This window comes from Musca vetustissima, unplaced genomic scaffold (assembly GCF_032173495.1).
Source record: "Musca vetustissima isolate MV318-11 ecotype Yass unplaced genomic scaffold, APGP_CSIRO_Mvet_v1 utg21181, whole genome shotgun sequence".
In the NCBI taxonomy this organism is placed as follows: Eukaryota; Metazoa; Arthropoda; class Insecta; order Diptera; family Muscidae; genus Musca; species Musca vetustissima.
Window position 1 is genome coordinate 46571 of NW_026887368.1, and position 18533 is coordinate 65103.

The 18533-nt window shown below is 33.5% G+C and overlaps 1 protein-coding gene across 1 annotated transcript in view; it reads right to left on the reverse strand.

Moving 5' to 3' along the window:
• LOC133334947 (uncharacterized) overlaps positions 1-18533 on the reverse strand; it is a 36515-nt gene that overhangs the window by 2168 nt on the left and 15814 nt on the right. Inside the window, exon 3 of the mRNA XM_061543256.1 lies at positions 15577-15761. Coding sequence (XP_061399240.1) covers positions 15577-15761 — 185 coding nt within the window. The remainder of the gene's footprint in view (positions 1-15576; positions 15762-18533) is intronic.

Here is an 18533-nt window from a genome sequence, read left to right on the forward strand (position 1 = left end):
GGCACACATTTATACATACGTACAAAAATATACACCCACTACACATGAGCTTTTAGTGTTATTTTTGACATTCCAATGAGTCACGACCTGCCTGGTCATTCAGTTACCGGTATGGCCAAATGACCGTTGGCTGTGATTACGACTTACGTAAAGCTGGTGTCGAAGGCAACCTAACCATCAATGCCACTGAAAAATACCTCTGCTTGGCGATTCACGGATGGCTGGTTGGCAATACTACACCTACTAGCTACAGTTCAAATTTGGACAGAAAAAATTACAGCAAACAAAACAAAAAACTTTAATGCCTATAAGCTGGAAAATGTTATGCAGTCAAGAGTAAAGTTTCTGATCCAGCCACCGTTGGACTTAAACCCCACAAGTTGATAAGGCATAACTGTAAGTACGTATGTGTGTGTGTGTGCGTTACTTTATAGATTACACATATGCATTTTACTTTATATAGAAAAAAACGCATTCTCATGATATTTTTGCATAAAATTTCATATTGTTGCACTGTAAAAGTGCACCACATTAAACATATGCCACGGCACGAGGCAGTTAAAAAAATGAAAAAAAAAACACACACACATCAAATGTTTGTATGTAGAGGTTGGCTGCTGTTTGTTCACTAATCTGGGCAATTAATAATGATTTCATTCACTCTCTGGGGAGCAGCAAATTGAAATAGTTTTTTTTTCATTTATTCTGTTAGTTGGTTATGTGTTATAGGGATACAATCTATAATCATTTGAAAAGAAAAAATACATATAAACCCATTGGTATTTTTAACTTTAATATATGTATGAAACCAATTGAATATATTATTATTTTGTAAATAGAGAAGTGAGTTTTATTGAATCATTTTTTTAGCTATTATTAAATGCGTAGACCTACATCAAAAGTTAACATAAATCGAAGGTTATAGAAATTGTTTTCATCATAGATTTATCACCAAGCTCCCAAGCGATACAATTGAAGTTACATGACGAAAGAAAGCAAGAAATATAGTTTGTTAGTTCTTCGGGTTCATTTATAGAAACCAATCGCTTATTTTGGATACCTGGTAAAAATTGTAATAGTAGATACATCTGTCTATTAAGAAACGATATTATGAATAGTAACCAAAACATGAGAGATATATTATTACTATTATAGAGGATTGATTCATTCTGAAGCCAAGAGAAAAGAATACTCTGCACATCATTTAAAGAGTATTCTGTTGATAATGGTTACGAAAAAATTTACAGTATTATGTTGGGTATGAATCTCCATTTTGTTGGTAGAATTTATTAATTTCAAATTGCCAGTTTGTAATTTTTTTTTTATCCCAGATGGGAATATATATATATATATATATATATATATATGACTTTAAATGATCCAGCCTTGTTGAAGATGCCGACATGTTTCTTATTTATTATTGTTGTTTTCCTTGTTTTGTATTCTTTCCACAAATAGTTTTCAAAGAATTCCAATTGTTTTGGTTTCTCGTTTTTTTTATTTTGTACTCCAACCGAGTGATCACAATATGCTGTGCTAGCAAAAAAGAAGTCTATAAGGTTTATTTTTCTCAACTTCATAGTCACTCCCTAAATGTTGTTGGCCCTGTTGCTGTTGGGAGCATAAACTTCATGTCATCGTTTAATGTTGTTCAGTTTTATAAATGTTGCCATTTTAATATACCAACGGAGGGCAACATGGCAAACATGGGCTTCAGCGAAAACAACTAAAACAACAACAACAACAGCAGGCAACAACATAAAAAGGAGATGCAACAACATAAAATATTATAGAACACAGACTGTGGCTTCCGAATGAGTACAACTCGATTGCCTTTTGCTGCATCTGTTTCAGATTAAACGAGTGATGGGGAGGCATCCAGTTGCAGATCGTAGGGGCTGGTTGCCATTGTTTTGTTGTTGTTGTATCAGCTCTATTGCTTTTGTTGTTTGCCTTGGTGCAGACAAAGTTATAACTGTGTTGGTGGTAGCAGCAGTTGTAGTGGTGATTGTAGGCGGCTAATACACTTGCATGCCTGAAATGGTAAATATGTCGTGGCACAGAGAACGGGGAACGAATGAATGCTAACAAAGAAATGCAACACTGTGGCATAGTGTGAGTGCTAGTCTCGTAAGGTACTCATTGTCGAAGGAAACGGAAGGTGTGGTTGATTCGTATGCCATTCCGTGCTAACAAATGTTGTTTAATTTTTCACTTGTTTTCTTTCACAGTTGTTATTAGCCGCCGAGATACCGGTGTTGGAAGCGCATGCTATTGCTTTCGTAACACCTTCATTTTACCTTGTGCATGCGTTTTTTTATCAGCACTATAACCGTGTTGCTGGTATTTCTGACATGGAGCGTGACTAGAATCGTCGATTATTGTCAGAGTTGTCTTGCCTGCACTGCGATTGACACTGGATCGATTTGTAACATTGACAAATAAAAATTACTAGGTTTCTGCTTTCAGGCTTTAGTAAATGCAAATTTCTTAACTTTTTCCCCTGTGGAGAAAAAGAAGTTAAGAATATAGACATCACGATATTCCTTTAATATTATTTATTTTTATTTTTGGTGAAATCATAAAACAGCGTACACATGAATTGTGTTACAAATTGCAATCAATAAATTTATTTTTGCTTGATAATTGTCAATTGGCATGCCGTTACGTCTTTCTTAATATACCCATTGCTTTATTATTTTGCAATAAAAATATACACTTCTCGCCGGTACGAGAGTTTGACAACAACTGTCTTTAACGAATGTGTCTTTCATGTGTCACACGTGAATTAAAGAAGAAGTAGAAGAGGACAATAAATATGTTTTCTCACCCTACCACTTTCCATTTCGCGCTGTGTTAAGTCTATGAAGCGATAAAACAAAAATTACATGCGAATGCCATGACTTCAATCCACTTTACATGTACAGCAAGTCTCGTTAACTGAAAATAACATATTGGAAAAAATCTTAAAAGTCAATTTCACAACGAAATAACTTTCCAAAAATTTACTCACACTTCGTGACGGCATACAGTCACTGTGGATGTGACATGTGGACTATATGAATGAACTTCAGTAAAATGGGAATCCAGTTAAAAATGGATGATGTAATTCTCGTGTCTTTACTACTCTAATTATAATGGAAATGATGTCTATCTGTAATGGCCGGTAGGAAAGATTTCGAAAGGAATTGGCAAATAACTGGACTAAAAGGACGCCAGTAATACAATATTGTTGCTGATTCAGCAAATAAGCCAAGAATATGTGAACAATTTCGATAGCAATACGAATTGGTGGTAATATTGTGATATGGCGACAAACACTTTTCAACAAAATAAATTAGAAGTTTTCTTTCGTAAATTAAAGTTTATTCCTTTAAGGGAACCCCCCCCCCCCATTCACGATTTTATTTTTTCAAGATTTTCAATGGGCTGGTAAATCAATACCAATGCTTGTTGAGGTTTGTAACTTTGCACATATATATTTGAAGATTTAAAAGAGAAGAAAAATAATTTACAAAAAATTTTTGTTACTGTTTTGTTGTTGTTTTTTGTAATTAAAGAAAAGTCCTTATTTTTGATGGCGGGCATGATAACTCCTCACTGGAACATCGGAATCCGAAAATTCCAACGGTGTTAGAAAGAGTGCATGTCTAGCTCTCGTATGAACTAGGATTATTGACTTCGCTCTAAAATTAACAAAATGGTGGACCTTTGAAAAAATATTTTTGGAAAATCGCCGATTTTTTTCCAAAAACCAAGTTAAAAAATAAGGAAGATCTTCACCGATTGGCTTTTGGAACCGATTGGATTATTAGTTTTTGAGTTATCGTGCCCGCCATTCGCAAAAAAATTTTTAGAGAAAAACGCGTTTAAAGTTTGAGAAGCCCTTCAGCCGTCACTTGATGCTGACACAATAAATCGGATATATCTTCAAGAGTTCTTGAGATTTTCACTTGAAATTTTGTAGGGACATTCTTTAATCAGTGTAGGTTCGAATTATATCAACAAAAATTTTACCCCGAGAATGGGGTGGGGGGGTCCCCTTAAGCAAATTTTTTTTTGAAAAAAAAAATATTTTTATTTGATTTTAGTAATACACACTCACAAACTTATGAACAAAATAAGTCATAGAATAGAAATATTTCATAGAAATCGATGAATATATGACGTTTTTATGTATGTAATATTCCCTCCAATCTAAATAATTCTAATATCTAACAGAAATATGTTAAAGATATAGCACAACAATATGTTTTCTATCATAATAGAATCCACATTATGTATGTGCAAAATCGTTCATATAAATATATATGCTTTTTTAATTTTTTTTTAATAAATTATCTTTCCAATTATTGAAATTGCATGTCTAACAAATATATTAATTGATATATTGTATTTTCAATTATAATTTTTATTTCATTAATAGTAGCAGAATATAACTTTTTTGTTGTCTATTGCTTTGGTTATTAATTTCGGATGCCTCGTCAACCGTTTGTTTTACAAATTAAAATTCAATATAAAACACGTCATAAAAATTCAATAAAATCACAATAAACAACGGTTTTGATGAGTGTTCAAGTAAATGGGTCGCCATAAAAATTTAATTTTATATGATTGCAGTTACATACATAAATATGTGCAGACATATAGATACACAAATGTAGATAAACATTTACATACATATCTACGGTTCAAAGTTCAATAGTATTTCAATAGAAAAATAGACAATTTAATTTAAAAAAATGTGTTTTAATTAATTACGATCGAGTGGTAAGCGTAGCGGCAAAGAAAATTAGTGATTAATAATATCAAAATTATTTATATGTAAATCGGATTTTTGAAACTGTTCATAAATATCTGAAAGTTTTTCCGTTTTTTATAATTAAAAAAAACATACATATTTTGTTGATAGATAATAGTGACACAGAAACAGGGTTTACACAACCTGCTTAATGATAATTCATGGTGGCGTATGAACAATTGTTATTCATACTTTGCAGCCTGTGTGAGAGTGAGTGGGTGTGTGTGTGTGCTTTGTATAAAAGACTGTCCCATGGTCATATTTAACTGCTGATGAAACAAATATTTACCATTTAATTTCGATTGATTTGTTTTTGATGTTATTTTTCAGATTTTTAAAATATTCAATATGTATATATATATATATATATATTAATGTTATCTTCAGCCAGGCATATCTGCATATTTGTTCATTGTATGTAAATATTGACTATAATTTCAGGCAAGTGTATGAATGAATGCATGAACGACGACAACGAAACTCAAACAATCACAAAACAGATTTGGGACAAATAGTAATTTGTTGGTGTGTCAAAAAAAAAAAAAAAAAAAAAAACAGGACAGGACAGGACAAAAGGCCTCAAAACCACTGCAGCAAGTATGAACTGTGTGCGATTTGATTGTTTTGGGAGGTGTTGACAACGCCAATAAATGTCGGACCTAATCTGTCTGCATGAAAGGGGACAATAACTCTGTAAAATGTCAAAACTAATTTTCATGTCGTTAGACTAACAGCAAGGTTGGACAGACTGAACATATATGAAAGTGCAACTGAACATATATGAAAGTGGGAATAGATGGATTTCGATGTGCATTAGTTGGCCCTAACTTTTTATTTGTATATATTATATATTGTTAATTCAAAAAATAGGATTATAAATTTTGAAAATCTACAACAGTTTCCATTTATAAAGAATATCCTAAAATGATGTTCTTTTTAAGCTAAGTCAATGAATATTCTGTAAGGTATACAACATTGCCCAACTTTCTCTATTAAATAACATACATGAACATATAAGGATGTCGTGATCACTTTCCAGTCGATCGAATTTCTCAATTTCAATATTAAAATGTTATGCCACAAACTTCCCTAATGTAGAATTAATATTTCACAACAAATTCAACTAATCCTTTCTAAATACTCGTTCATCTAATATAGAACTTTTACGTATTATTAAATTATTTCGTTTATCCTGCCACTTGTCTATGGTATTCATGATTGATATTTCGTATTTTCAATATTCTCCCAGAACTTACCACTGTCTGACACCTTAAATAAATGCTTTACGAGTGTGACTTTCATTAGACCATGGTTGCATGGTGTAAAGAGTTGGGTGGGGAGGTAGATGCGGTTCAAACAGAACAACCAAACAAACGAGTTCACGCGAAACTATTTTCAAATATAAATAAACTAAAAAATAGTTTTAACACCGCAAACTTTTTATTTTCATTTCATTTCGTACCAACAAGCCAGGGCAAGGACGGACAGAGACGACTAGGCAAACAAAGTTTTTCTTTTACCTTTGTAAGGCAGAAACAACAAGAACGAATACAAAAAAGCAGAAACTAAAACTTAGCTACGTTTACCACACAAACAGAATAAGTATGACATTTGGCAACACTAAAACCTTTCCATTTTCAATTTAAACGATACCAACTGCTAGGAAAATGACTTTAAAACAATTTGCTACAAGTTTAGCTAAACTTTCAACTCCTTCTCTGTATTTCTGCGCTTAGTACCTATAGCGTCCCCAAGCCACCGCAAAAGAGACAGGGCAACAGAACAGAGTACAGGGCATGGGGACAAAACACAAACTTAAAGCCGTTGGCATAATAAGTTTAGTCATGTCTTATTCCCCCATCTTCAGATTTGCGTTGCACGACAATCGGAGGGGAGTGTACGTAAATCCGATCCGTGTGCTCAGCAAAAGCAGCAAGGGAAGGGCCTAAGACGACGGAAACGACAAAAACGCACCCAACTGTCTGTGTTCGGTATTGTATATATGGTTGAAATGGAAAAACGAGAACTTTTTAAGACTTTTGGCAACAGTGGTTGACTAAGAACATTATAGAAATAATAAAAGTTCTTAAGGCCTAAAACTCATAAGAATATTAAGCCTTGGCTTTGAATGCCTACGTATGTACATACACACATGTACATTGTTTGATCAAGTTAAGACTAAATAATTTGAAGATATGTTCAAAGTTGCCATTGTAAAGCGTTTGTTCTAATCTTTCAGACTTATGTAAATGCTGGCATTGTTCGGAATGGGTCGGTGGATGGGTGGCGTGGACACTTTCCAATTGTATAGCAATGGGATTGTCGATACAATTCCATGTGGGCTAAGGTGAATGCATAAAAAGAATAAAAGAATGCCTCTATATTCGTTGGTGATCAATGAGAGTCGGCAAAGTAAATCCCATAGAACGAACTATGCCAGTAAAACTAGGCGTATAATAGTCTTAGGTGATAATTGACTTTTTTTGTAAGGTAGGACACAAAGGCCACAAATACAATTGAATGCAAATCTATGGCAAAAAGGCTTAAAATCTCAATAGAATATATTATACATACTAACGTAAATATTCCTCTATAGGTGTTGGGAAATTCGCTGAACTTATGTGGATTGTAGGCAGATGTATTTTGAAAATTAAATTGATTTATCGAATGATAAATAAGAATGATGTTCTTAAATATTTGTGAAATCATTTGAACTATAGAAGATAAAGAGTATGTTTGGTATCACAGATAAATTAATTGAAAAAAAAGAAAAAAAAAATATCTTAAAATTTATATTTTAATTTTACTAATTTTTTCCTGTAAATTCTATATATTTCACTTAAAATTAAAGTATTCTCAAAAATAATGTCACGTTTTTCGTTTAAAACTTTTCCAAGCGTTTTTTTGTACTCTTTTAAGGATTCTTCATTATCTTCGATGATGTTGTTTTTAACGTGCATACCGCTTCTACGGTCGCCGTTGTCTTCGTCAATGAAAATCAGTAATTCGTTTTTTAATGGATTAATTTCCTTTATACTCAATCACAAAAGTTTTTGGCACACCCCCTTCAACACAAACCATCAGCTAAGACAGTTTTGGCTTAAATTCACCCAAAATCTTAAGCCATTGTATTGCAACAGCTCGGCCTGGAATGGGATGGTATGGAAAGGGATATCTGTTTGAAACAGAACAATAGAACAGCAATCAGAACAACAAGAAACAAGTAAGCAAGCAAGCTGGCTAACAAGGAGGCAGTCGATATCCTCTATATAAGTGAGAATGTGGGAGTGATTGAGTGTATGTCTGTTTGTCAATATTCGTTTTCAACTTTATAAAATCCGCAAGAAATACTTTACAATAGACCAAACCAAATAGACTTACTTGTTTTGTCAATACCCCGGCAGAGGAGGGTGGAAGGAAATGGTTTGTGGGGTAACCATTTATAACAATGCTATGCTAACTTCGACACCAATACAGCAGAATTCTATTGGGGGCGGATGTGTGTGTGAGAGGGAATAGTGCTCTTTGGGATGACGATGATACCGCCAAACAATTTAAAGCTTTTCTATAGCATCATTTAACTGAAAGTATTTTATAAAATAATAACGGCAACACACTACTGGCAAACTTTACACAGCAAATCCTATAGTAAATATCATAGTCGAATATCTGCTATTGTCGTGACAATAGACGGAAGCAGTTGTTGGCTGATGATGATTCTCGGAGAGCGTATGGTACATTTAAACAATGAGTATTAGACAATACTCATTGATATCGAATCGAATGGATTTGATTTGTGTCGAATTATTGATGAGAAACGGGAACGGGAAGCCCAAATAGAAATTAAAACCACCACTGGGGTTAAACAAACATTTGCCGAAAGAACACATGATGATACTGGATGGGAACTGTTATAATCGTCTTGATAATAACAATGAATTTACACAACAAGTGCAAAGATCAGTGTTGTTGTTGTATTATTTATATAAGAAATTCCACATGGTTTCTTTATTTTCAACACCAATTGAAGTATTAATAACTTACATTTATTAAATAAGAGAAGAATATTTGTTCAGTGTTGAAATCATCAAATATCGACTCAATTCAAGTTTTGTAAGTATTTAAAAATATTAAATATTACTCAATATTAATTTAAAGCATTACGAATGGAATTTATTTATTCGCAATGAAATATCTAACTCCACTTAAATGTAGCGTCTTCCTGGTTAATGGGATCATTATATAATCGATATACCAAACTTATAGTGCAACTGAAAAGCAAATACAAAACTTTTCAAAATTCCGGAAAGGAGCATCCATATTGATCATTTTTGCAGGAGAGATTTATCACCCAATTGAAAAACGGAATTATCGAAATTTAGGGCACCGTTATAAAGGGGCTTCTACCCAATTAGAACCAATCCTATTCTTACTTATCAAGTCGTTTATGTTGAAAGTGAAAGGAAAAATGGACTTTCCTTATATTCAGATATTTAAAGGTTTGGGTTTCATTTGTTTCAAAAGTATTGTTAAGTGGTATTAATTCTGTTGTGCCCTTAAACATGATAGAAAATATTTATCACGCAATATGTTTCGAAAACTTTTCTAGAAAACCAGGATTTGTATCAGAACCAAAAATGGACTTAAACCACTTTCAAAATGAACGACTTATATAATGGATGATTAAGATGCCTGGTAAGTTGTTGATGTTGCTGTAAGGCGGTGCAAACGTGGCTAGTAAGTAGTTATTACTGCAGAAAACTACTCTATGTGCTTAAATTTGATAGGTATCCTGGTCAATGGTCAGATTTACTTATTTTTTAAAAACATTTGCATTGTACGTATGTAAACAACGTCCCATTTCATGAGACCATTTGTTTTTTATTTACAAAATAAGCATCCTCTTTTCACATAAAATCGACGGTATTAATAAAAAATTGATAACATTTAATATAGAAAAGTAGAGGCATCGATACTTCGGCACATCGTAAATAGTCACATTCGAATCCAGAGAATCTATCGCCAAGTGTTGGCAAAATATACTGCACACCAAATGAGTCCATACATTTTCCGACGGCTGGTCAGCAACAAAATATCAAAAGTCCTTTTTTATAACACACAACTATATTGCCTGCTATTGCGTAGTAATAAAATTAAATATCGTTCATAAATATCTCAAATGTTAAAGGGTCATCTGGACGAATAAGCTAATCATAAACATGAAAAATGATTTGTCTACGAACAAACGCAGAGGAGCTCTTAAAATATCATAGCGACATATACATACAAACTTTTAATACTAAAAAAGTTACAGCATAGGGAAGCGGAACGGGACATTTATTAGAAACATAAAATTGTTATTCCTTTTTTATCCATCACCTCACACACACACACACATAGGAAGGAGACACACAACAACATGATGGTATCTACTACAACTAAAGAATTTTTATTTAGATACTTTAAAATTGCAAAAACAAAAAAAAGCAAGTCATAAAATGCAATAGGAAGAAGAACTTGTTTATTGTCCTGTCCTTTATAAATAATGAATTTAGTATATTCAAATTTTAGTACACTTTTTATAAATGAAGGGGAATGCCCGAAATGGAAACATTTTTTTATATGAAGAACAAGGGGACTCTGAAGTTTATTTGTATTATTACTATCGAAACACCATAACACCAAATTTCCACGTGTCTTATGGGAACCACCCCCCCATTCTCGATTTTAATTTTTCAAGATTTTCAATGGGCTGGTAAATCAATACCAAAGCTTTTTAAGGTTTGTAACTTTGCACATATATATTTGAAGATTTAAAAGAGAGGAAAAATTATTTAAAAAAAAAATTTTGTAATTGTTTTGTTGTTGTTTTTTGTGATCAAAGAAAATTCCTTATTTTTGATGTCGGGCATGATAACGCCTCACTGGAATCCGAAATCCGAAAATTCCAACGGTGTTAGAAAGAGTACATGTCTAGCTCTCGTATGAACTAGGATTATTGACTTCTCTCTAAAATTAACAACATAGCGGACCTTTGAAAAAATATTTTTCGAAAATCGCCGATTTTTGACCAAAAACCAAGTTAAAAAATAAGGAAGATCTTCACCGATTGGCTTTATCATAGTTCATACGATAGCTATACACTCACAGAGAAACGTATAAAAAATTGGAATCGATTGGGTTATTAGTTTTTGAGTTATCGTGCCCGCCATTCACAAAAGAGAAAAACGCGTTTAAAGTTTGAGAAGCCCTTTAGCCGTCACTTGATGCTGACACAATAAATCGGCAATATCTTCAAGAGTTCTTGAGATTTTTACTTGAAATTTTGTACGGACATTCTTGAATTAGTGTAGATTCGAATTAAATCAAAAAAAATTTGACCCCGAGAATGGGGGGTGGGGGTCCCCTTAAGTTCTGAGTTTTAAATGTGTCAAATATTTGAATTAGTTTTTAACAAAAAGAAATCTTTATATTTTTCCGTTAAGCCCCAAATATTCGGATCAAGAACATCTACAACTATACGTCAGGGAATTGTGCCTTAAAAAATACGTCATCATATTTATTACTTTACCAATAACAGCATATTGTCCGCTATGACCGGGCTTGTGTTTTGCAAAATGTACGAATAGCTTCGATTTGGATGAATGATATTTGCACGAAAAGGATTCTCGTCGGGCTGTCTCAAAAGGACAAAATGAATTGAAAAGGGCAGCCGTAATTTTCACCAAATGATGTTTATCAAATAATTCAATTTTTGTATTGTGTGTGCGTATGTGTGTTTATTCTTTAGTAAGGGACCACCCTAAGAAAACAAGAGACCAACAGCAAACAATAGTCATAATATATGTCTGCTACTGGTTTTATTTGTATTTATGAACAAACACTCTATATAAACAAACGTACACATGTACTAACACAATGGGAACACAAGTCGTCGTGCAACAAAAGGTTCAACAATTCTAAGCCACAATGGATTTGACCAAACAACAAAAAGCCCCTCAAAAAATGAAATTGAATTTTTTATTAAGTTTTTTTTTGTGATCACCCATCTCATCCCATCTCTTTGGGAAATTTTTGAACGTCTATCGCAACAAAAGGATTGAAATGATGAGTTTATTTTTATTTATTTGTGTTTTGGGGATTCTTTTCCTCCCCATGCTCATCCCACTGTTAATCACCAACATCATTTCAGTTTTTCTTGTGTTCATATTTTATTGGATTTCTTCGTTATTTACTACACCCAAATAAAGAAATAAAAAATTTAAATCAGTTTCATTTTATAATTTATGACTAAACATGTTGAGTTCATTGAAATAAAGATTGTCGTTATAATTCTTAATAAATTTATGCAACTTGAATTTGTAGTAAAAGGAGTTTGTTTCAATTGCTTTGGGATATGGCAGAAGTTTCTTAGCCAACCAACCAGCCAGCCAACATTATTTCACAAGGAGGAGAAATAGAAATCAACACAGTTTTTAGGTCAACCCAAACCCCAACATAACATGGCTCTTAAGCTGGACACAACCAGCCCCACACCCGCAACTTGTCGGCATGCGCATACATTAATCTGCCTGGTTGCAGTTGCAATCATTAATTTGCCACCACCTCCACCAACACCAGTCTTCACATCTTCTTAAGCAACAACAACGACTCCACAGTTTTGGCTTTGTTATGTTAATTAGACTTGTTAGCTTTCAAAGTTGGGGAAAAGTCAAAAGTTCTTTATTTCTCATTCATGCCGATTATGAAACAGTGCATACCCTCGCACACAACACACACACACACATGGATATACACTTCTCAAGTGCGAACAAGGGGATATTCTTAGCGGTTTGTGATTCAACTGAACGTTTGTGAAAATACTGAAGTAGACGAACGAGTCACAACACCAGTATGGCGAATACAAACTAGTGAGTCGGGATTAGACAAAGATTTCCGCCGAGACTAACAACTTAAAGTAGTTGTTTGTCTTCACAAAGCCCGAGGTAGTGCTACTGCTAAAGCAACGCGAGTTAATCATGCTGCGGAAACACCATCCAGCTATACACGATGACGGATATGCTTGAGAAGTTTTGAATACAAACAAATGTAAACAGGATGGGTGCTCTGTCCATTGTACATCTAATGAAATAATTTCATAAATACATATACAAACATACATACATATGCATGTATGTTTAACTTTAGTTGAACAAACATTGCATTGCTTCTAATTAGTTGTTTGTTTTTAGTGTGACAACGAATTGAATATTGCAATTGTATGAAATAATAAAGAAGAATAAGAAGAAGAGAAGCATCCATACATGGAATAAAATATCAAGAATTTTGTAAAAACAGGGAAAAAATTATATATTTTGAGTGTTAGGCAATTATGTCAGTTGTATGCATCATGGTATTGGAACGACTTTTCAAACAGGAAGCGAATAAAATTGCATATTCGCTTCTTGTAGATATTATTGTTATCATTATTTACACTTCGAAACTTTTGTCTAGGAATGTATGCTGCTTTTTAAATCTTTAGTTATATATCACATATTAATCAAAAATTTACCGTATGAAATAAAATAGACGAAATTCGCTATAGTCAATTTTAACCAAATATGTAGGGTATGTGTAGCAGAGAGGTTCCGAAGGTGAAAAGCATGTGAGATGAATGTGAGTAAATATTTGCTGACATACATACAATCTGAAGCTATTACATATGTAGTACACATATATTCTACAATTTGAAGGTATTTTGTACATTCTTCTGCAGTTCTTAGAGATACACAATTTATACGACATTTGTTTAATAAGCATAAATATAAAGTTATTTTGAGCAAGGATCGTGCAAAGGTGGAAAATGACGATGGAATTACACAATTTATATCTTAAATCAAATTTTGCGTTGAATATTTGGTTATCAAAAAATGTATAAAGTCATTACCCAAGAACTTGGCCCAGGTCGAATTTGCGTTTTAGTTTTCAAAAATACTAGCCGAAGGTTTTAATTCCCAAAAGGAATTTCCGACCCCAGGATTTAAATATAAATTTTCACGCGGTGAGACTCATTTTGTATTTTATTAGATTTATAATTTGTCAACATTTTGACCAACAAATTTCATTCATGCTATTGAGTATAATTATATTCTAACGTAAGACTGAAATATATTGTACTTTAGACAAACTTTGCAAATCCGAATACTTTTTTCTAGAACTATGTCTGTGGAACAGATTTCTAGAATTTCCACAAAAAGCTATTGAAGTGTAAAAGTGAACAAAATTACGATTAACACATTTTAAATAAAATATTCAGTTTGACATTTATAAGATGGACATGTTTGCATATTTAGATTTTCATTGAACCATTTTGATAAAAATTAACATTTCAATTTTAAAATTGTTATTGTTTTATCCATACGAATTCTGCAATTTTCATCGTCGGGTACATAAAGTTGAAAATATTTTTTTCGTTTTGTTTTGTCGTTTGGCGTACAGACAATCGCAAATGATACGCTACTGCGCGTTAATTGTTGGCATTATTTTTCTTTCTGTGTGTGCACTTTTTTGTGAGTGCATGTGTGTGGGTGTGTGTTGAAAATACCATAAAGTACTTTTCTATCCGACGAAAAACGAATCCAATTACAAAACTCATGCAAATTAAAATCATCCAAATTGAAGTGGAAAAAAAGCTCTGAACAGAAGTTTCAACATCATTGACTGGCAATGGCAGAACAATTACCCTGCCACCAATATTGCTGCAGTGCGGCCATAAAAAAAACTTTGATGCTCATCACATTTCCCCCGTTGAAACATTTTCAACAATTTGATTTTATTATCTCGAAGGACTCTATACATCTCATGCAACAAGCTCTTGGCCCGTCTCCACCCCCACTGGGCCTGGAGTCAATGTACGTTGTTATTTTATATATTGTTAATCATGGTTTTGGATTATATCGAACAATTAGTTAACCACTTTTTTGTTGTTGTTAAAGTGTGCAGCTAGCTCATTTGGAAATTGCTCTTTGCCTCTGTAATGCAATTCTTCGTGCGCCAGCACTTCTTTGCCGATGCTGGACTAAACAATTGAAGCTGCTGCCGATTTGTCGAAAGCAACTTCAACAGCTTGAGCTTCTTGCCACGTAATGAGGGTGAACTATTGCAAAGTTTTGGCATAAATTAAATTCCGCTTTCTTTGTATAATTTTATTAATTTTAACTTGAAATGGCGCTGTTCTAACGGCGAAGGCTGTAGCAGCGGCATCGCAGCAGCTGGTGTGAATCTACGGTTACAGCTGTTGCATTTGCGTCTATGGCAGCGCACTGCAATACAATATCAGTGCATTGGAACAGCGCTGGGTAGCTGCTGATTGAGTTGTTAGTTTGTGGGGCAGAGCGGCGGAGGCGCATACCCTGACACAGTTTGCAATTTGTTGCTACCACAACCATTGAGCGAAAAGTTTAAAATGAAAATTAATTTCATTGAGAAATGTTCATAATTAATTTGCATAGTTTCACTTGTGCTAGGGTGTTTGCTTGGTTGATGGGTTGGCTCTCCCAACCATCAGTTGTGTCCCTGGCCTAGCTGTAGCATCTTCAGGGATGTAAGGAAAACTAAAGAATTCTATAAATTGTAGCAGTGCTCAATGCAATGCATAATTTGCTCCAATATTCTCTGTGTCGGTTGTTCCTTTTATCGCCCCGACTTGGAAGTGTCAATGGCGTTGTAATGTTGCGTCGAGGTCATTATACAGCAATGCTACTGCTGTCGCGTCGTCTCTAGTGAGGGCTACTTACCATTGGCGGGTACGAGAGATATCTGTCACTGTTCATGTTGTAGTAGGAGCCATCCGGTGGCGGTGCTGGCGACGGGGACGGAATATAAACAGCCTTGTTAATTAGCATCTGATCATCTCGTGCTCGGTGATCCATAATGTTGGCCCCATTATTGTGACGGGGATGTGGCAATGTTCGTGCATTAACTGTAAAACAGAAAGTAAACAAGAAAAAAAGCGAAATGTAATTATAAACGTATACAGACAGACAGACATACATACATAACAACTACTCTTATGCTTAGTACAGATAATGTGGACATGAAATAATTGAGAATTTAATAAGCATTTTATGGACGCAATCAGACCATTTCACCCATAGCCACAAATGCTTCAATTAAATGTGGCAAACAGATTCCATTACGACAGTAACATAACGAAGTACATTAAAAACGTATACGATTGCAATAGGGTTAAATAGCAACCGAGTTGTTCTTAAATGTTACAGACATTGAATTTGCGACAAACAGAATAATTGAACAGATACATATTTTAAGTAATCAGTACTTCATAAAGAAAGAAAAAAAATGTTCTAACACTTCAAAAATCTTATGTGTACAGAAGAATTGTTATTCTGTATGAGAAATTTCACCTACATTTCATGGAAAAATTTTATTTATTGAAGTCATTATAGAGAATATCGCCTGTATACATACAGTGGTGGTCAAAACACATTTCACTGAAATTGACTATATGGAAATATGTAGTAATCCCTTTATTTGGAGTTTAAAAATAGGTGAACTTTTTTAAACGTTTTAGGTTTAATTGAAACAGTAATTGTAATATTTCCCTAAAATTTTTGGTATTTTGCTGTAAAACTTATTGATAAAATGGACATTTCGATTTTAGCTGGGTCAAAACATATGCAACTCTTTATTTCTTCTTTCTATTCTTTTAATATTATTTTTTTTTTTTCAAAACACTTAGGCCTGAAAAACTCTATTTAGTGTAAAAGGTGTATTAGTTGTCTTCTGGTTTGTAAGTAATCGTATTATTATTTCTCATCTCAAGGTAAAAATAATAGTGACCTTTCTTCTTTTCATCGCTGATCCAAATGTCTACAAGTTTCCTAAACTGAATTTAAATATACTCGAATAACCGATTACCTACAATGACGTACACCTCTATTATAACCAACCCGTTTAAAGCGGTGGATGCTGCTATTTGCTATCGAGAATTGAAAGTAAATGCATTAATTATAAAACCACATTGTTTTTTCCTGCTTTAACGTTTTATTGCCAGCAGCAAACTACGGTAAGAATCATTTTAAAATGAAGCGCAAAATTTCACTCAGCTATAGTAGCAGTCGAAGGATAAAATGGCAAAGGGACAGAATAAATAGACGCAAAAAACACGTAATTATTTTCTTTGGCTCAGAGGACGAGTTAATGAAATTTTAGTTTCGCTCTAACAACGCCCTCAAAGAAGCAGCAGAATTCATTTGCCGTTGTTGAAGGACAAAGAATCGAATATCCCTGCAGCACAATAAACCTAAGCGATGGAATCACAGCAAGAGCCACTCTATGCAATTGAAGAATACCCAGGGAGAAAATGTCTTGCAATTCTTAATGACATTGTAGTCGTAATTGCAGCGACCGTCGCTGACGACGTCGTTTTCACCGTCCTCGTCTTGGTCTTGGTCTTCGTGGTCCTCCTCCCAGTCGCATTTGTTGCCAAGCAATTGAATAAAACTATAATTTGCCATGACTGCAATTAAATGTTAACGTTTTTCAAATGAACACCGACCCCAATGAAACGAAACGGAAATCCAAGCCCAAAAGAAGGTAACTCTAATAAGATAACCATTCGCCAGATTGGCAATATTATCCCTACAAAGTGGAAGTACCGTACCGCATAAATGATTTAAAATTTATATGAATTACACAATTGAATGCATTTCAATGGCGACGTACCATGGAAAACTGGGTGTGTATGCAGATACGTTTGTAATATAAAACGCACACACACACATGTTATCCACGATGAGTTAAGCAAATATTTTGTTGTGGAACTGAGAGAACATTGCAACTGTTGTATATTTGTTTTTCCCTATTTTTCAATAATCTATTAATACAGACCAAAATGTATGGCCAATTTTGCAAAAACATTTTTTTTTTTGCTTCACAAAATATTTGTGTTTATGGTGGAATAATTGGTTGAAATTTAATTATAAATCGCATCGTTAATACGTTTTCATAATTTTTAAAATATTTATTATCACACTTTGGGGTGTAATCAAATTTGAAATTATAAATACCGGCTGTTGTTGTGTAAAATATTCCACAACATCCAAGGGCTGTTAAAGTTTGTGCAATTAATAGATAATAATGTGTATTACATTATTTATGAACATATAGGGAAATTATAATCTCGATATAGTTTTATGCCTCATAAATTGTTTAGCTATAGGTAATAGCCATGGGGACCAGGAATAGATATTTTCAATTTGTAAGTATTATCGTTGGGCTTAAGGTGTTTAATTTGATTTGAAAGTAATCGCAATGTAAATACGATTCGATTGTTTTGAAAGACATTTTAAGATTACTGTTCGGCTTAAAAAGTTGATTCAAATCTTGTTCAATACAAATCAATAAGTTTTTGAGGAAAATTGGTTCGTTGCACAAGCCATAATTATATATGTAGAAAAACGTGATTCAAATAAATATATTGGAAAAAATAGTTTAGATCATATTGAGTCGGAGAAGAAAGGAATCCAAAAAAATGTTTTCTCTATTTAAAAGTAATATTCTAAATGAGGTGTATTGAATATCGGCCTCTTTTCTATATATAGTTTCAATAAAACAAATGATCTTCGCAACAAATCTTCGCAATACCTAAGAAACCCGTATAAATTATTTTGATCGATTTTGTATTATTTCCAACCAGGTAGGATTTCTCTTTAATAATTATGTTTATGCG